We start from the raw sequence: 20,066 nt of genomic DNA, 5'->3' as shown, positions 1-20,066 counted from the left end.
TAGTTCCTCCCTGAGGCTTGATGGCCAGGACCCTGGCACTACCTGGAAGCTGTAGAGAACTGCAATGTTGATCTCCACCAGCGCCTGGTCCTTCCACAGGGAGGACGTCTTCCTCATGTCCAAGTTCATCTTATTGGCCACTCCCTGCAAGAAGAAGGGAACACAGACTCACAGGCTGGGACACTTCAGACTAAGGAGGGGCAGGGCTAGCTCGTATCATGAATGAACGTCTTAATTATTAGTCAGCTCACTGGCAGAGTGAGTCACTCACTGAAGATTTCTTATTGAGGACCTACCGGTGGTGGGAAATTAGAGACGTGGCTGGCCACTTATTATTGAGCGGAACTTACAGTGGGAGAGAACAGTTTATATTGTGATCAGTGCTAATTCCTACGAAGAAAATAAGACGAGGATACGGGATGAGGAGGGATATGGGGCAGGGGTCATTGAACCACGATAGTCAGGAAAGGCCCACGTGGAGGTGGAGTGAGACCACAATGAGGAGAAAAAGCAGGGCATGTGCAGACAGAGGGAGGCGAGGGTCTCAGCAGGGAGACAGCATATGCAAAGCCCCCGAGGAGGGTTCAGACTCGCAGCATCAGAGATACAGAAAGAAGGACAATGCATGTGGAGGGTGTGGAGCCAGGATTTTTATTCCAAATGTAACAAGGAGGGTCTTCACAGGGTTTTAACCAGAGATGTGGGCCTGGGAGTGACCTTGTCTATTTTCTAGTGGGAAAAGCTCTCCACCCAACCTGCTCCACCCCCGGAGTGGTCACTACTTGTAATCTAGATCATGGACGTTTTGAGCTTGACTGACTCCATCTGACAGATGAGGAAAGTGAGGCTGAGAGGTGCCTAGATTTGCTCGACTTCTGTAGAGCCACTTGGCCTCAGAGCTGGAGCCCAGGGAGATGCGTACCGCCCAGAACCTGGGAGCTGCTCCCCAACCAGCTGGCGTCTCTGGCAAAAACAACCCCTGATGTTTGTTACAGCTGAAGCAGGAGCTGATGTCAAGGGTGGGGAAGACCGAACAGCAAATGCACTAATTAGAGCCTAGCTTTTCTCTTACTCTGTCAATTCTAGTCACTCATGGGAACCCGGGTCTCATTATGGGGCTAGAATGCGACAATTTCTCAGCTTTGGGTAAATCGCTTCCCAGCCTCAGCTGTCAACATTTGTACAGAATGGCAGCTGGAACTGGAGGCAGGGATGGGAGGGAGTCTCACTTAAGTTACCCAGTGACTACTCGTTGCAGTCGAAATGCAAGCAAGATCATGGAGGCGGACTTATTGATTCACTGTTTGGGGCTGAAGGGTTAGATTCCGCTTGGGGTCCTTGGGCAGCGACACAAATGCAGGAAGTAAGGAATTTGCTGCTTTACGTAAGTACATATAAAGCTCGAGTTATATATAAAAGGGGAGTGTGTGTCTAGCCAGTCATGCTGCTACTATTACTTCTACAGAATTATTTTGGTTAACAAAAGAGAAATTAATTGCAGGGGAAAAAAACACCTATACAACTTTAAAAAAAATCCCCAAATGTGACTCAAGGCATCTCTATGAACATTAACTAAAATGTTTTTCCTTTCTTGCCAGAAGTCTGTAAGATCGGTGGCTGCTCCAGTAGAATCCTCTAGGGAGCTTTGAAAAATGCTGACGCCCGGCCCCGCCCCCGCCCCCATAGAGCAATTCCATCCAAACCCTGGGAGCGGGATCTCGGGCACTGCTGTGCTCCCCTGGTAACTGCAGGGGATAGCGAGGCTGAGGACCTTGGCTTCTGTCTTGCAGGCTAACAACCATGGATTTTTTTTTTTTTTAAAGTGAGATATAATTGACATACGATGTTGTGTACATTTAAGGAGTACAAGGTTTAAGGTGTTGGTTGGGTACATTTATATATTGCAATATGATTACCACTGTAGCATTAGTTAACATCTGTAAGTAATTATTGTGGTGAGAACAATTAAGATATAGTCTCTTAGAAATTTTGAAGTTTATACTAGAGCAGGGGTGGACAAACTTTTTGACTCGAGGGCCACAATGGGTTCTTAAACTGGACCGGAGGGCCGGAACAAAAGCATGGATGGAGTGTTTGTGTGAACTAATATAAATTCAAAGTAAAGGAGCGGAGGGGAGAGCAAGAGAACCGGATAGAACAGCTGGATCCGGCCCGCGGGCCGTAGTTTGCCCACAGCTGTACTAGAGTGTTGTTGATTATAATCTCAATGCTGTGCTTTAGATTTCCAGAAATTATTTATCTGTACGACTAAAACAACATCTTCCCCAATTCTCATGCATCCCACCCTGACAACCACCATTCTAACTCTCTGATTTTACCAGAGAGCAGAATCCACATATTAGCGAGATCATCTCGTGTTTGTCATTGTCGGTCTGACTTAGCCCACGTGGCCTATGTCCTCAAGGTCCATCCAAGTGAACACCTATGGATTCAGCCACATAAACCTAACGCTTGGTTCTGGGTTCTAATCTTGACTCTACCTTATTTACTGTGTGACACAGGCCAGCACTTCAGTTCTCTGCTTCTCAGTGCCCTATTTTGAAACAAGGCCAGTGACAGCAGACTGTTGTCAGGAACAACATTTGCTGACAAAACCACAGCAATCTTGATGCTTTCACCAGAGTTGAGCACCAGGAAGCACTCTGCCCGGCACTTTTCAGCAGATGAGGATGATTCAGCCAGGGAGGAAACCAGACCCTCCACCGAGAAACATGTATGGCAGAAAACCACTGACACTCCTCCTCCCTGGTTTTCCAGAAAAGAGACAAAAAAGGTCCCAAGTTCATTGGTCTTCTAACAGAGTTTGACACTGAGAGGCAGTGTAGCAGCGTGGTGATAAACTTGGACCACAAAACCAGACTGGGTTTGCATCCCAGCTCTGCCACTTTCTAGTGGCACGACCTTGAGCTCATCATTTCATCCCTGCAAAGGCCTTGGTTTTCTCATCTGTGAAAGGGTTTTTTTTTTAACCTGGAGGTTGTGGTGAGGATTACATAAGCATGTTATACATGCAAAGTGCTTTGAACACTGCCTAGCACACAGTCCATACACGGTTAGTGCCACGGATGCGTCACTGAGATTGCAGGTTCTGTTGTAACCCATTTCCAGTTTCTTTTTTTTTTTTTAATATGTTTTATTGATTTTTTACAGAGAGGAAGGGAGAGGGATAGAGAGTTAGAAACATCGATGAGAGAGAAACATCGATCAGCTGCCTCCTGCACACCCCTTACTGGGGATGTGCCCGCAACCAAGGTACATGCCCTTGACCGGAATCGAACCTGGGACCTTTCAGTCTGCAGGCTGACGCTCTATCCATTGAGCCAAACCGGTTTCGGCCCATTTCCAGTTTCTAAGCCCCAAAGCCTGGCTGTGGGAAGAACTGCTGCGTCCACCCCTTTTGCCTTGTGACTAAGGAGAGACCTCACCTCCAGGATATTGTACCGAGAGTTGTCACAGTAGTCGCGGACGCCAATCTCCGTGCCCATGTACCAGCCGCTGAAGGGACAGGCGCTGAACTCCAGGCCGCCAATCTCCAGAAGCATGTTGGACACAGCAGGGAGGCCGTACCACTTTAGCCCCAGGTCCTTGAACCATTCAAACCTGCGGAGAAGGACACAGCCCAGCTCACCACCAGGCAGGAGTCTCAGGCAGACAGAGGGTGGGATATCCTGAGTCTGGGGATGCTGAAATGCCAGCGACTGACTGGGGCTATGTCAGAACCTGATTCCTGGGCTCTGCTTCAGAGCTGGAGAATCACAGGTCCAGAGCTGGGGCCCGAGAATATGCATCTTACCATGTTTCCCAGGTGATCTGCATGGATATCCAGGCCTGGAAACCACTGCCTTGGACTGCTGTTTATCTGCTAAGCCCACTCTGAAAGTTAGTCCAGGAGAAAGTGAGTTCCCTCCTACCCAGGGACTTTGCACGGCCACTCTTTCCTCCTGGGACCTTCTCTCTTCCTCTGTGTTTGTCCAGCTCTTATTTGCACTTTAATTCTCAGCTAAAATGTTGTTTACTCTTTTAGAAAGTCTTCCCTGATGCCCAATCTGGGTAGGGTCAGGTGACATCATGCCTCTAGGCACCATACAATTTCTATTGCAGCATGTTATTGGAACGAAGTTATTTGTGTAAGATCAAAACTTTAAATAAAGACAGGATTCCACCCTACACTCACATGACTCACCTGGTTTGCCTCCCTCTAGTCTCAGCCCTGAACTGGATCCTGTATTTATTTAAAATGCTGTCACATTGTACAGCACAGAATTTTTTTAAAACTATTTTTTATTTTCCTTTCTTTTTAAAAATGTATTTAAATATATTTGTTGATTTCAGAGAGGAAGGGAGAGGGAGAGAGAGATAGAAACATCAATGAAGAGAGAGAATCATTGATCGGCTACCTCCTGCATGCCCCATACTGGGGGATCAGGCCTGCAACCCAGGCATATGCCCTGATCTGGAATCGAACCGGTTCATAGTTCATAGGTCGACACTCAACCACTGAGCCACGCCAGCCGGGCTATTTTTGATTTTTAAAAAATATTGCATTAAAATATTATTTATCTTGATTATTGAGTTTTTTGGTGCCCGCCTCCATTTTGCCCCCAAGGCCACTGTGGATTTCCTTCACTCCAAATTCCTTTCAGACTTGACTCCCATCAAGTCACAGGGTTTAAACAGCTCCCTCTATTTAAAATCTGAGCCCCCAACAGGATAGTAGGTACCCCTGTTCTCTAATCCTTCGGGCTGGAAAAGGGCAGGTCTGGGTCGGTAGCTTAGGAGTGGGGTAAAAAGGGAGATTATGATTCAGAAAAGATAGCAGTCCCCCAGCTGGTCAAGGAGGAATTAATCTGTACCCAGGTGCAGTGTGAGGACTGAAATCAAGAGCCCCTTTCAGCCTGTGTCTGGGCTGGAGAGAGAAAGCCAGGGAGTACAGGAATGGGCAGAGGAGCACTGGGAAAATCCACCCACCCTCACCGACTCCATGCCAGGCCCTCTTACTTGGGGTGCCTGATGGGCACTTCCAGCACCAGCTCTGGGGGAATCTGGAAGAGCTCGGGGTCATTGCCGTTGGCCTGGAGCAGGAGTGGCAGGACGTCGAAGCGGCCTCTCGGGGGCTTCCAGCCCTGCAGTATGCAGATCTGCAAGCAGACCCGCCGGTAAGGCACCAGCTCAGGCCCCAGACTCTCCCGACATGACGGCATTGGGAGGGGCAGAGCCCAGGCAGCCCGTTCCTCCAGAGGGTCTGGGCCACGCCGCCTCCTTTGTCAGGGTCTCCCCGACATCACCACGTAACCAGTTTTACCCTTTAGTCCAGTGGTTCTCAACCTTTCTAATGCCGTGACCCTTTAATACAGTTCCTCATGTTGTGGTGACCCCCAACCATAAAATTATTTTCATTGCTACTTCATAATTGTAATTTGGCTACTGTTGTGAATCGTAATGTAAATATCTGTGTTTTCTGATGGTCTTAGGCGACCCTGCTAGCGGTTCTCAACCTGTGGGTCGCTGCTGTAGAGCCTAAGACCATTGGAAAACAGATATTTACATTACAATTCATTAACAGTAGCAAAATTACAGTTATGAAGTAGCAACGAAAATAATTTTATGGTTGGGGGTCACCACAACATGAGGAACTGTATTAAAGGGTCGCGGCATTAGAAAGGTTGAGAACCACTGCTCTCGTCCCTTAGACAGAGGGTAAAACTGTGCCCCAGCACCAGGCTTTGAGCACTCGAAATGTGGTAGGTTCAAACTGAGACCATAAGTGCCATAAGTGTAAAATATCAGGCCACCGAGACAGAAACCATGCTTTATGTTTTCTGGGTCTTTCCCGCCCACTGGGGAGGGAATCTATAACATTTAATCAAACATATTAGGTATAATTTACTTGTAATTAGAGGCCCAATGCACGAAATTTGTGCAAGGGGCTCGGCCCTCGCAGTCCCAGCTTCGTCCAGAAGGTCATCTGGAAGGTCATTTGGCTATCCAGTCTAATTAGCATATTACGCTTTTATTATTATAGATAATAAATTTTAAATAAATTATTAACATTTAAAGCTATTTACACAATTACATATATTAACTCAATAAGTATATTACTTTATTAATAAGTATAATAAATAGGTTAGTTCAATATTACCCACTATAACATTTTTAATACATAAATGAGATAAGAACTTATTAATAAGATATTCTCCACTCTCCCTCTTTGGTTTCTGTCTTGGTGATCTGGTGTATATGCAGACTATGTGCTCACGAGCCATGTGTGACCAGCAGCTGCCGTATTGTACAGCTCAGAGGAGAGGGTTTCAAAAGATACAGCTATGTGGTTATGTTTGGGTGATTCTTTCTGCTGTGTTAGTACAAAAAAGGAGCATGAAATTATGCACTTAAAAGAACATGTCCTGTCAGTGAGGTTTCTGGAAACAGGAGAAGAGGAAGAGGCCCTGGCATCTATGTTCTGGTGGCCATGAGGACAGGGTCAGCCAACTCTACACTCAGCTCGCAGCCAAGTGGAGCAGAAAGTCTGGCTGAGTCTAAATCCGCACAGGTGCCACTCCTGGTCGCCCTGGTTACTGCCCCTTCCTTAGGATAGTAGCATTTAATCAGAAAAGCCAGATGCAAAGGCAGTCAGCAGCAACTGAGGGAGTTCAGTGGCCCTGCCTGGCCAGCTCCTCTTGGGGGAGGTACTGAGTGGAGTTTGAGGGGGGTTTGAGGAAAGGACAAAGATGACCTTCAACTGTCGATGATGGGGTGATTAAGAAAAGGGGGTACCAGGTCTGTGTGCCTGAGGTCACGGTAAGCATGGCATCTGCTTGTGGTGTCTGCTAGGGCACAGATGCTGTAAGCTGCCGTGCCTCAGCTGTGCTACCTGTCTGCATCACCTGGAAGGAACCCTGGATGGTGGTGTTTGTGTTTCTGGTGGCTTTTATGAGTTGACTTGGGCTGTCAGCAATAGTGTCTGTGCTGGTACCATGGAGAGTCCAGCCCATCCAATGAGGGTTGTGTGGGTTGAATAGTTGTTAAATGAATGAATAAATGAATGAATGATATGAATTTGACATATTACCCAACTCAGAAAAGGTGGATGCAGGCATGGTTTTCATATGTCAGTATGTCAGCTCCTCTCCTCCAGGTGGGAGGCAGGAGATTTGGACTGTATTTCTAGCTTTCTCTCTGTTCACTTATTGCCTTGGATAGTTCATTTGGCCTTGGTGAGACTCAGTCTACCCACCTGTGAAATGGGACAATGGTTACCATCATGAGGGTCAGGCAAGGTAATGGCATGAAAATGACCAACTGACCACCTGTAAGAGAACCAGCTGGTTCTCTCTGGGGGCAGCCACAGAGAGGAGGAGGTTTAGAAAAGAATAAGCGGTAGTTCATTTGCTGCTCTCCTTATGATGATTACATTAAAATAAGAAAAATCTGTCGGTAGAAACAGTCTGGGAGGTGAGAGCCCAGGTGGGCATGGACTGGGGGGCACGCACCTCTGTGAACTCCACATTGGCTGGGTCCCCCAGGATGGAGCCATCAGGCTGCTTGTAGCCAGCATAGCGGATAAGCTGGGAGTTCCAGACTCGGAAATCGTGCTTGCTGTCGATCCTCTGGGGAAATATGGTGATGGCGGACCTGTGGGGGATGGAGGGGAACACCTGGTGTCAGGGTGAGGCTTGCACTTTGGGGACACCCTGGAAAAGGTGTCACCCAGGTCAATGAGTGCATGAGGCTCAAGGTGGATTCCATCTGTGCCCAGGTCCCCAGGCCCATGGAGCAGCTGTCGGGAGGAAGGGGCCTTGCCCTGTCCCTCCCCGTGTCTGAAGAAGCGTGGAACGGGAGACCCCATGCCAGCTTGCTGAAGGAGAAGGAATGCATCTCAAAAATGGGACTTTCAAACAATCTTGACTTGGGCCAGTTTCCCAGGGAGTCCTTTAGCAGCAGGTAATCTCCAGGGAAAGACCATCAGACCCCGCTTCCCTTTAAGAATGCACCATCAGCCCTGGCTGGTTTGGCTCAGTGGATAGAGCATCGGCCTGCAAACTGAAGGGTCCCGGGTTCAGTTCCAGTCAAGGGCACATGCCTGGTTGAGGGCTCAATCCCCAGTAGGGGGCATGCAGGAGGCAGCTGACCAATGATTCTCTCTCATCATTGGTGTTTCTATCTCTCCCTCTCCCTTCCTCTCTGAAATAAAAATATATTAATATTAATAATAATAATAATAATAAAATGCACTATCGCCCGGCTGGCATGGCTCAGTGGTTGAACTTCTATCTATGAACCAGAAGGTCAAGGTTTGATTCCCGGTCAGGGTACATGCCTTGGTGTGGGCTCGATCCCCGATGTGGGGTGTGCAGGGGGCAACCTGTCAGTGATTCTTTCTCATTGATGTTTCTATCTCTCTCTCCCTCTCTGTCTCTCCCTTTCTCTCTCTAAAATTAATAAAAAATATATATATTAAAAAGAGAACACAATCTTAAAAAAAAGAATGCACCATCAATGTCTAGTTCTAGTCTTTCTCCTACTGTAATTATCACAGTTGTTAATTCTCGTCCGACCCTCACCCATTCCATGCCAAAGTCTACAGACTTACGACTAAAACAGATACCAACTTCCATTTGTATTCCATGTATTTACTCCGAAACGATAGATTGCCACTGGCCTCGCCTACCTGGCTAGGCAACGATGAGACTGTGTACTGTTATTCAGTTGTAGTTGTTGCCTGCTGAAGGCACCTAGCTGGAGCCCTGCTCTCTGTTAAAAGCGGTGTTAGAGAGGTGTTAACGATGGGTTAGCACAAAACGGAGACTTTCTCCTCAGCAGCAACAGAGGGATTCATAAAAACTAAAAGGAGAGTAACTTTTCACAATGGGGTTCCATGTTGTCTCACGCCAGGAGTTCCTGCCACGTGATCTATTGGTCCCATCACTGGACCGAATCCCAAGCTATGGCTTGTGCTGGCATGGGAGTCGCACTGTGGGTCCAACCATTGCTCACAGACCTTCTCCCATCCACATCCTGCTCCTGGAACTTTGCCCCCTTGGCTGGAATCCCTCTCCGCTGTCATGCTTCCAAATTCAAGCCCTGACTCAAATCCGCTTTCTCCACATAACATCCCCTGCCCCATCTGGTTCCCAAGGCCTTCTACCTGAGCCAATTTAGGTCTGTCTGCACAGGACAACATTGCCTTTAACACTGCAGCGATGGTGCAATGCACCTGGCGGTGAGTCCAGGTTGGGGAGGGGGTGAAAGTGAAAGTCACAAAGAACCACAGGCACTCTTAAAAATCTCTTAGCAAAGGCGCCATATTGGGGAATCAACACAGGATAAGTCAATCCATCCGTTTTCCCTCCAGCAGTAAAACACATTGTCGTTCCTTTGGTTGAGCACCAGATAAAGGGCATTTGTGTAATACATATATTTTTAAAAAGTATGTTTGGAAACAGCAGAATCACACACAGTAGGATGAGACATTCGTATGCAGGCACCGAGACCAACGGCAGAAATGTAACACATTATACCTCTCAGATCCCACGTCTCCTAAGCCTAATCTCAATCAATGGCCAGTCGAAACCCCATGCTGTTTAAATTACCTCTCTCCCCTCCCTTCTTTTACCTGGCTTGCCTTTCTTTCCTATCTTTAGATTATTTCTATACATAGCATACATGCTCTTATGTATGTGTTTAGATGTGTGGTTTTAAAACTTACTTAAAAAAAAAAGAATCTGCTGAATATTTTCTTTAATAGAAGATGTCATAAAGACTCCCCAAAGTGAGGTGCACTGCCTGGTCTGTGACCGCCCCCATTCCCCCTCATCATTTGAAAGCTACTAGAACAGCCGACAAGCTCCTTGAGGCGGAGATCCCAACCAAGCCCCCTTTAACGCTCAGTATATGCCGGATTTCCTCTGAAGGGGGAGATCTTTTATTAAAAAGATATACAGTTGACCCTTGAACAATGCAGGGTACAGGGACAGTGACCCCCCAATGCAGCTGAAAATCCACAGCTAATTTTTAACTTCCCCCAAAACTTAGCCTACCAATACTGGAAGCCTTACCGATAACATAAATAGTCAACACATTTTTGTAGGTTACATGTATGATATACTGTATTCTTTTTTTAAATTTTTTTTATTCATTTCAGAGAGGAAGGGAGAGGGAGAGAGAAATAGAAACATCAATGATGAGAGAGAATCACTGATCAGCTGCCTCCTGCACGCCCCCTACTGGGATGGAGCCAACCACCCAGGCATGTGTCCTGAGTGGGAATCGAACCATGACCTCCTGGTTCATAGATGAGCTCTCAACCCCTAAGCCACACTGGCTGGGCTACATACTATATTCTTACAAATATAGTTAGCTGGAGAAGAGAAAATGTTATTAAGAAAATTAAAAGAGAAAATACATTTATTACATTTCTTGAAAAAAATCTGCATCTAAGTGGGCCTGTGTAGTGAAACCTGTATTGGTTCAACTGTGCTACTTCCCCATGCAAGCCGGGGGCTCAGATTACAGGCCTTCTCCTACGGTAGGCTTAGCTGGCAAACACTGTTTCCTTCTCAAGGAAGGGACACATGCAAGAAAACCCATGCTTCATGCCAACAGGCCACATGAGCTCAGTGTAGCCCTGATGCTTAAGGGAATATCCCTGCCGCAGCTTTGAGATGGGCTGGTCCTCGGGAGCTGGGTACAGATGCCAGGGAAGGACTGAGTGGGCAGGACGAACAACTATAACCGCCCATCTGCGTGGCCCCAGCTGCTCCCTTCCAGCTGCTCCTTTTCCGGCTGCAACTTGCCAGGTGAAAGCCACCAGCCCACACAGGTGCCTTCCACCTTGGCCTGCTCCTGGTGGCTCTGTTCTTCACATGGGGTACGAGGAGTTGGCTTAGTGGAACCTGACGAAGTTGTCCCCATAGCAGTGGGAAGACAAATTAATTGCCTTTCCAACCAAAGGGAGATTCTAAGGGTGCTCCAGACAAGAGCAGGAGCCGGTAGAAGCAGGTCACCACAAACAATGGGATCTTCCTATTCCTGGGAATGAAAAACATCCCTTCCTGCCCCTCCATGGTGACATGGAATGGTGGGCTGAAAGTGATTTTGGCTGCTGTAGCTTTGAAAACCACTTGGAATTCTATTTTTCCCAGGAGAGAAGGGACATGGCAGTGGAAAAAGGATGCCAGGCCACCACTCCCAGCCTGGTACATCTCCCCGAGAGGAGGCGGGGAGGATTTCCCTGGCAGGTGAGCCAACTCCAGACCCAAGGGTCAGTGCTGGGGGACTCCCCTTCCCCAGGCTGGTCAGCTCACCTGAGGTTCCCTTTGTTGGTGGCATACTTGATGTGGTTGCAAATGTAGTTGAACATCCCATGAGCCGTGGTGCAGTCGCGGGCATCAAACACCTGGAAGAGGTGCACTGTGGGACCGATGGCCTCCTCCTTCCCTCCTCAGCTCCCCCAGGGCAGCCTTCCCATTGGAGGAGAGCCCAGAGCCCACTCCAGCTGCTACCCCATTGGAGTAGTGAGCACCTCACCACTCCATCAAACCAGAAAAATCCCCTAAAAGTAGGCATGGAGTGTAAGTGATGTGGGAAAGGGATGGTGAGGAGAGGAGAGACTTTTAATGGGCTGGTTATATTTCCTGTTAGGTTATTAGGGATCAAAAACAAACAAACAAAAAACAAAGAAGAAACCCCTGAACTCAAAAACTAATGTACTTCCAACTTGAAACTATTCCCCAGAGAAAAGTCATACCAAGAGACACAGAATCTGATATTTTTAGTCAGCAGGCAGATAATATAAATAAGCAAAGAGAGTAGGTGCAAGACAAAAGGGAGTGGTGGGGTCTGTGGTCAACTGGAGTGTATAAGCCTTAACAAGAGATACACAAATTCATTTTAAAATAAACACTGTGTTGGCTATAGTCATGAAACATGATTAGATTTGGCCATGATCTGAGAATCTGGGACCCCATGTCGACCATCTGGTGGAACTTCACCTTGGCCTCCAGCTAAGCCATTTTAAAGCTCATCCCTGCACCTACCACCCTCTCCACTAACAGGCTCATCAAGGTATCTAAGCCTCACCACCTACCTGCAGCTTGGACCATTGGATCCTGCCGACGCAGCGAGAGGCATTCCTCCAGGCATGCTTGGCCCCATAGATGAGCTCTGTGTCTTTGAGCTGGTAGGTGCTGGTGGTTTCAATCTCTTTGTTCACCTCTTCCAGCCTCTCCATGTGGGCTTTGGAGCCAAATCTGAGTAAGGAGGGGAGGGAGCATCACCTTCTCTCCAAAATTAGAGGTTGGTGAAAGGAGGGAGCTATGACAGGAGGCTAGAAGCCACAGAAAGTCAGAGTTGATTTCTGGACACAATAGTTCCAGCATAAAGCGGAGGCTGCAAACTAAAATGCCCACGAAGGTCCAGCAGTGACTGAACTGGCTGGGTGGGGTCCATGCCTGGCCCGAAAGGGACAGCCACTGCTCTGCTTCAGCCAGCTGTCGTCCTGAGAGCAACAGGAGCCCCCTGCTGCAGATCTTTCAAAGAAACTGGAAATCTGAGTTTTAAAGAAAACTCTTCTAATTTTAAATGATGGCAGTGAATTAAATTTTAAAAAGTAAAAAAAAAAAATTATTATGAAAACTGTCAGACTTATGAAAAGGTATAGAGAATAATACAATGAACACCCACACCCCAACCCTAAGAAATAATAAATAGGGACTAATATTATCGATCCTTGGAGACTACTTCCCCATAATGGCCCACCTTCTTCCCAGAAGTGACTGCTATTTTGCATGTGGCATCTACATTCTCATGCTTTTGGTTATACTTCTGCCCCTAAATCATGTACAGTATTGTTCTGCAAGTTTAAAATGTTTATATAAATGGCAATGACCTAAATGTACCCTTTTACACCTGTCCTTTCTTTTTTTCACTCCAAGTTATTTGTGAGCTTCATTCCCATGAGCAAACAGAGTGCTAACCCATTCATTTTTTACAGCTGTATAGTATTTCATTATGGAAAATATCACATCTTATTTATAGATTCTCCTGTCGATGGTGTTGAGGTGGTTTCCAGTTGGTTCTTTAATTTTAATTTTTTCTCTATTCGAACAGTGTTTCAGTGAACATTTTTATGGATGACTTCTGTGCAAAAGTGTGAGAGTTTTTTTAGGTTATATATCCAGGCATGGAATTGCTTGAAATGTTTCAAATGTAAGCAGCACTTTGCAGGCCAAACAAAAACATTTCTGGGGTCTAGATTTGGCTCTTGGGCCACCAAATTCCGACCTCTGTGTATGTAAACTTGCCTTTTAATGGACGAGTAGTACTGATCAATGAACTCTTTGGCGAGAGGGAAGAGCTGTTCTTTAGTGCGGACGTCTTCAGGCCTCCGTATTTGATGAGAAGGCTGCATGATGGAGCCCATGCAGATGTGTTCGCTGCATCCCATTTCCTGGACAGAAAAGAGAGATTTGGGCTATCACTTGGTTTTTCCCAGGTGTGGCACGTACTCTGCTGCGGACCCAGATAGGATACTCATGGTGGTGTTGATCTGGCCTTTAATTCCCAAGGGGGATGTCTCGAGCACCAGCTTCATATCACTGTTGGATGTGGTCATCAGCCAAGGTAAGGGATGATAAGCAGCATTTAAGGTTCTGAAAATGTTTGTTCAACTCAACAAGGGGAAGAGCAGCTTTGCGACTGGCCTTCCCCTCGGTACTGAATCCCAAGGAGCCAGGGGAGTGGCCACAGTGGCTTATTTGAACACATCTATGATGTGTTGATTGCAAGAAATAGCCCGGATTGTTCCCTCCCTATATTCCTTTGCAATAAGACTTTATGGCCACTCCCCACGAGAAGGGGGAGCCTCTTCCATCACCTCGTGAGTGGCCTGCAAGACACTAGATGTCAGTAGCCTCTGATATTGTGACAACCAAAAATGTCTTCAGATATTGCCAGGTACACAGGAAGTCCCCACCACAAAGAAGTATCTGGTCCCAAATGTGGGTAATGCTGAGGTGGATAGATCCTGGCCTACACCCTCCTGAGATACTCACCAACGTGCTCTTAAGGTGGAGGGTGTCAGTGAGAACCACGTCAGTCTCCCAGTTCTTGACCTTGAGGAAGCGGGGGCACTTGGAGGGGCTGCCGTTCTTTGGGGGGGACTGTTTTCCTGAGGCAGGGGCCTGAGGAGAGAAGGTAGATGGGACGTTAGGCAGGAGGGCACTGGAAAATGGCCTCTGCTGGGACGGGAGCGGCACTGCTCCTCCTGGAACCTGTTCAGAGTTACCAACTGTCTGCACAGAGAAGGGGTTCGACTCTCCCTGGCTGACACGTGAGAGGTGGCTGGGAACCTGGTCCCTCCACCTTTGCAGAAGGAGGTGCCTCAGAAGAGCCTTTCGGGTTCTGTTCTGGGAGGAGAGTCAGGAACCCAAAGACGGCAGGAGCTCCCTGGTGTGTAGCACAGGGTCTGGCATTGAGCAGGGCCTCAGTGAAAGTTTGCTGAATGAATACACGACTGAAAGGACCCCATCAGTTTCTCCAAAGGATAAAGTCCTCAGGGCTGAGGAATCAAACCCGAGGCTGGGTCAAGTTACTTTTCCTGGCTTTCCTGCTACAGCCCGATTCACCATTTCCAGCAAGTACTGGGGCAACAGAAGGTTTAAATTAGAAAGGTCTGCAGCATAGAACGTTTCCCCCAAATTTCAGGTTCCTGCCTCTCAAAAATGCCCGGCATGTCCCTGTCTCAGGGCCTTTGCACTTCCCGTTCCCCGTCTTGAACACCTTCAGTTCTCCATTTGTCTTCACCTCTGCAATAAAACTGCCCAGTAGGTGAGGAGGATAAGTCCTGGGCCGACCAATGTTGGCCCCTCTGTTTCAAACCCACATAAAAGGATCACATTTTGTTCCTAGCAGTTGTCTACCTGCCTGGGAGAGGTGTGCCCATGCATCAGGCAAGCATCGTTCACTCTACAAGTGTAAGGGGGAGGCAACAGGCACGCCCTGACGCGGTGACAGCTGAGCAGGGGAGGGGAGGAGAAGAGGCGACGTTCAGTGACGCTCATGCCAAAGAGTAGAGCAATGGGCCGTGACCTTGAGGCAGGGCCCCTTCGATGTGCTAGGTGCTGCTAGGCACTGGGACAGCTTGCTGAAAGAGTCAGACAGGCTCCTTGACCTGGAGCACTGCTGTGGGAGAAATGGAGACAGTAAGTAAGTGAATACACACACACTATAATTTCAGGTGGTGTTAAGAATATGAAATAGAAGGAGGTGATGACAACTAAGTAGGGGAGAAAGGCAAGTGCAAAGGTCCTGAGGTAGGGATGAGTACGCTAAATTCAAAGGACCAGCAAAGAGGCCAGCGTGACTGGAGTATGTGAGTCATGGCAAGGACAAGGATACGAAGTCAGAAAGAAGGCAGGGTGCACGTTACATCAGCTTGGAGGACCTGAATTGGGTGAAGGAGCTGTGAATTACCATTAAACGGGCTAAGTCCAGGACAGAGATCACAGAGAACTCTGAAAGACTACTACTGAAAACTAACCATTCAACAAGTACTTAATATGTGCCAAGCAATAACCTTATCATCCCCATTTCACAGATGAGAAAATTGAGGCAAAGAGTGGTTAACCGAGTTGTCCAAGATCACAGAGCTAGTAAGCCGGAGCCAGGAGTAAACCCAGGCAGTATGACTCTCAAACCATGCTCCTGTTTGACAATCCTGCTTCTTGGCCATTATGCATAATTCATTTATGAATTCATTCATTCGTCATTCATTCATTCATTCAACACATGTTTATTCAGTATCTCCTATGTGCTAGGCAAGGCAGCAAAGGCCAGGGCTACTGTGACAAACTAGACAGATGTGATCTCTGCCCCCATGGAGTTCACAGCCAGTGGGAGGGGGATCACAACTGAATGAGCCACTATAATTGAGAGCAATGGGTACAGTAACACGGGGGAGTGATAGTAACAGGGGACTGTGCAAGTACATAGAAGAGGCATCTGGCCCAGAGCATTTGGCTTCTAAGTAAGACCTGACGGACAAGTAGGTGTTCACCAGACAAAGAAGGGGGAGCAGCAAGGCCTTGGAGGCAGAGAGAACAGCTGTGCGAAGGCCTATCAGAGCCACCTTTCTGGCCACTGGCCACCTCTGTGCTAAAGCATCCATACCATCATGTTAGTGGGAAACAGGAGGCAGGCGAACAGATAGCTCCAGAATAGAGCAGGGAACGGTAGCAGAGAACAAAAAGAAACGCTGTAACTCATGATCTCCCACTCCTCCCTGCCCTGGCCAGTGCTGGTCATCCCCAGTGGTTCCCATCTCAGCGCCGGACACCACCATCCATCCATCTGTGCAAGCCACAGTGGGGAGCTGTCCTGGGCATCATCCTCTTTATCTCCCATACTTACCCCATCCCCCACTCCCACCCACTTTAGTTTTCTAAGTAGCTCTAGAGTCCATCCACTCCTCTGTCCAACCACCACCATCTCTCACTTGGATGACAGCGGTCACCTCCTAACTGTTAGCCTTTACTTATTACAATCGGTGTTGTTATTCTGCAAATACAATGCAACATCTGGTATTACTACTATAACTATCACTATAACTACACTACTGCCCGGCTGGTAGCAGGAGAGGGACCTGGGTGAGTTCTTCCCTTGTTCCCTTTTGGCACTTTCCATCCTGCCAAACCTTAAGTTCTTTTCCTTGTGTCCCCGTGTGAAGCTACATACAAACAACCGCACTTCCTCTGAAGGCCCGGAAAGACATTCTAAGTACTTCTTTAGACCTCTGTCTCCACTGCTGTCTCTGCCAGCAGACAAAAAGGTGGTGGAAGTCACATCTGGACAAGCCTTTGTCGCAACAAAATCCTCTGATGGTGCTGACAACCTGTACCATGAGAAGAAGCAGTCCTTCCTTGCCCGTGTGGGAGGCACCCGGACATCCTCCCTAAATATGAGGCATCACTAGGCCAGTTTAGAAACTCTCTGGACCATTCCATTAACACCCTGGAGGCTGAGGAGCAGCTGGAATCCGGGCGGGGCGGGGGGGGGGGGGAGAGGGGGAAGGGATAACAGAGGTGGTGCTGGTGTGGGGGTTGGACCCAGGATCCAAGGAGAGGGTGGGAGGGCAGATGGGTGGGAGCCCAGTAAGGCAGGAGGAAGAGGTGTGGCAGGAGCAGAGCTAATAGGACAAATAAAAGAGGCCATCTGTTGAGGTGCCAGATGTGTGAGGGGTGGTCATCAGGAGCCGAGTAATTGGGGCCCGAGCGCCAGGCATGCCACTCTCCACCCTGGGCTGTGCTGAGTACACACTTGAAACCCAGCATTAGGAGGCCTCTGGCAGGGCTGCTGTATTATTGGGGCTTTGATGTTTTAATTAGCCAGCAGTAATATTAGATGACTCAAGAGGGGACAAGTGGGAGATTAATATAGCAGTCAGGGGCCCTGTGTGGGGGATGCAAATGACTTTTCTGAGTGGGGGCCCAAGTTCAGGTTAAAAATGCAATTAGTGGACCTGTGAGTCATTATGCTGGGAACAGGGCATGAGTGGGCTTGGGCTGGCGGCTCTGAGTCCTTTTCTGAATTTGTGTCTGAGGGAGCTTTCCAGGTGGCGGGAGACACAGATTTGATCTTGTGGGTTCTGAGGGCTGCCTGCTCCTAGATTTGGAAAGAAGGCTCTGAGTTCCGGGGCATTTCAGAGGCTGGGTCAGCACCTCTTAGCAGAGGCCCTGAGGAAATGAAGGGAAGCGGCCTTGCAGCCCAAGGGGGGACAGCTAGGCAAGGTCACTGTCAGCCTGGGGCTCCAAGCCAGGAATTCATGCTTGTAGGACTTCTGACACCCTGATTGCTTCTCCTGTCCTTCCCTCCCTTTCTTCTCTCCTTCAGCAAGTACATACAGAGCACCTACTGTGTGCCAGGACTGGTGGTCTCCACTGTCATCCCACAGTGGTCCCCACTGTCATCCCACAACTGGGAGAAGCACCTACGGCTGCATGTCCTAAAGTCGTGGTCTGGAAACTCAGGCCCAAGAGGCAAATCTGGTTTGCTCCCTGTATTGGCACAGCCTATAAGCTAAGAATGGCTTTTCCATTTTTAGTTTAAGTGAAAAAAAATCCAAAGACTAATATTTCATGATGCATGTGAGTTACATGATGTTTAGATTTCAGTGTCCACAAATAAAGTTTTATTGGCACACAGCTACATGCGTTCATTTCTGTATTGTCTATGGCTGCTTTTGCAATACAATGATAGAGCGAGTAGCTGTGATGAAGACCAAGACTTATGTCCACAAAGCCAAAACTCTTTCCCACCTTGTTCTTTATAGGGAAAGTATGCAGACTCCTGAGCGAAAGCACTAGATTCCACTGGCTGAACTGTAAGCAATTTTACTGTGTCTCCATCTGCTTAAATGTCACTACATTAGAGATCTTTTGTAATCATTTGTTAAAACAACCTCACCTGTTACTCTGTGCTGCCTCCCCACCATTACTATGTTTTATTTTCCTTCATAGCACTTACCCCTGCTTGCAATTACTGTATTTGCATGTGCATGTATTTGTATCTTATACATTTATCTATGTATCTCTACTAGTAGATATAGTTTTCAGCCTACCCACTGTTCACTTTGTCTATCTCTAGCCCCTAGACCAGTGCCCAGCATGTAGAACATGTTCAACAAGTATTTGAGGTCAGTTGTAAACTGAATTGTGACCTCCTGAATTCATTCATTGAAGTCATAACCTCCAGTGTGACTATATTTGGATATGGGGTAGTTAGGAGGTAATTAAGGTTAAATGAGGTCATGAAGGTGGGCCCCTCATCTGATAGGATTGATACCCTTAAAGGAAGAGGAAGACACACCTCTTTACACACACACACACACACACACACACACACACACACACACACACACATACACAAAGAAAGTCTATGTAAGGACACAGCAAAGGTGGCTGCCTGCAAGCCAGGAAGAAAGCCCTCACCAAATGTGACCACGCTGGCACCTTGACCTTGGACATCTGGCCTCCAGAACTGTGAGAAGTAACTTTCTGTTGTTTAAGCCACCCCAGTCTGTGGTATTCTGTTATGGCAGCTCGAGCTGACTAATAAAAGATCAAACGCATTTCAAAACTGAATAGTCTGCTTGACTGACATGACTCAGTGGTTGAGAATCAACCTGTGAACCAGGAGGTCTCTGTTCAATTCAGGTCAGGGCACATGCCTGGGTTCAGGGCTTGACCTCCAGTAGGGGATGTGCAGGAGGCAGACGATCAATGATTCTCTCTCAACAATGATGTTTCTATCTTTCTCTCCCTCTCCCTCCTTTTCTGAAGTAAATAAAAAAATATATTTTTTAAAACTGCCGAGTCCCTTAAATGCTTAGCCAGAGACTAAAGAACCCCTGAAGCTACCTGACTGAAGGGGTGACCTTATCAAAGTCGAGTATTGAAAATATGTGACTGCAAGGCCTGCAGGCCAGGAAGGGGAGAGATGGAGATTGGGGTGCCAGGAGAGAGCCCTGAGGTGTGAGAGGGTGGGAAGGAAAAGGACCAAGTCAACACTGACTCAGAAGCTTCCGGCCTGAGTGGTGGGAGCCAGTGAGCCTTATAGCAGGAGTTGGGGGTGATGAGAAGGTGAAGAGAGGAAGGGAGGATTTTCAGGCAGGAAGGTAGATACCAGACATAGGAATCTGGAAGATCTCGAAACAGAAGCCAGGCCCCTGCCCTTCCCCGGTTATGGGCTGTCACCATCAGGAGCCTCTCAGTGATTCAGGGACAAGAGCATGGCAGCGGGGCCCCTGGGAGACACAGAGCATCTCAGGAACGGCCATGGGTTGAACTGTCCCTCCCAAATTCATATAGTGACACCCTACCCCCAGGAGCTCAGAATAGGACCTCATTTGGAGTTGCTAATGAAGTGATTCTGTTACAAGGAGGTCATCAGGACAGTCCTAATCCAACATGACTGGTGTCTCATAAAAGGGGAAATTTGCCCTAGCTCAGTGGTCGGCAAACTGCGGCTCGCGAGCCACATGCAGCTCGCAA

General features: G+C 47.9%; 1 protein-coding gene across 5 annotated transcripts in view; it reads right to left on the bottom strand.

Moving 5' to 3' along the window:
- The window catches only part of NOS1 (nitric oxide synthase 1), a gene marked incomplete at its 3' end in the record, with an annotated part of 102,668 nt that overhangs the window by 39,667 nt on the left and 42,935 nt on the right, over positions 1–20,066 (bottom strand). For all 5 annotated transcript variants that reach the window (XM_080649548.1, XM_080649547.1, XM_080649550.1 and 2 more), the window contains exons 4-11: positions 14,073–14,201; positions 13,323–13,468; positions 12,107–12,269; positions 11,325–11,416; positions 7,512–7,653; positions 5,020–5,159; positions 3,447–3,621; positions 43–144 (exon numbers count right to left, since the gene is read on the bottom strand). In XM_080649548.1, the coding sequence (XP_080505674.1) occupies positions 43–144; positions 3,447–3,621; positions 5,020–5,159; positions 7,512–7,653; positions 11,325–11,416; positions 12,107–12,269; positions 13,323–13,468; positions 14,073–14,201 (1,089 nt within the window). The remainder of the gene's footprint in view (positions 1–42; positions 145–3,446; positions 3,622–5,019; positions 5,160–7,511; positions 7,654–11,324; positions 11,417–12,106; positions 12,270–13,322; positions 13,469–14,072; positions 14,202–20,066) is intronic.

Source organism: Plecotus auritus (genome assembly GCF_963455305.1).
Source record: "Plecotus auritus genome assembly, chromosome: 13".
Taxonomy (NCBI): Eukaryota; Metazoa; Chordata; class Mammalia; order Chiroptera; family Vespertilionidae; genus Plecotus; species Plecotus auritus.
Note: the sequence above shows the minus strand (reverse complement) of the source record. Positions and strands in the feature narration are given on the sequence as shown.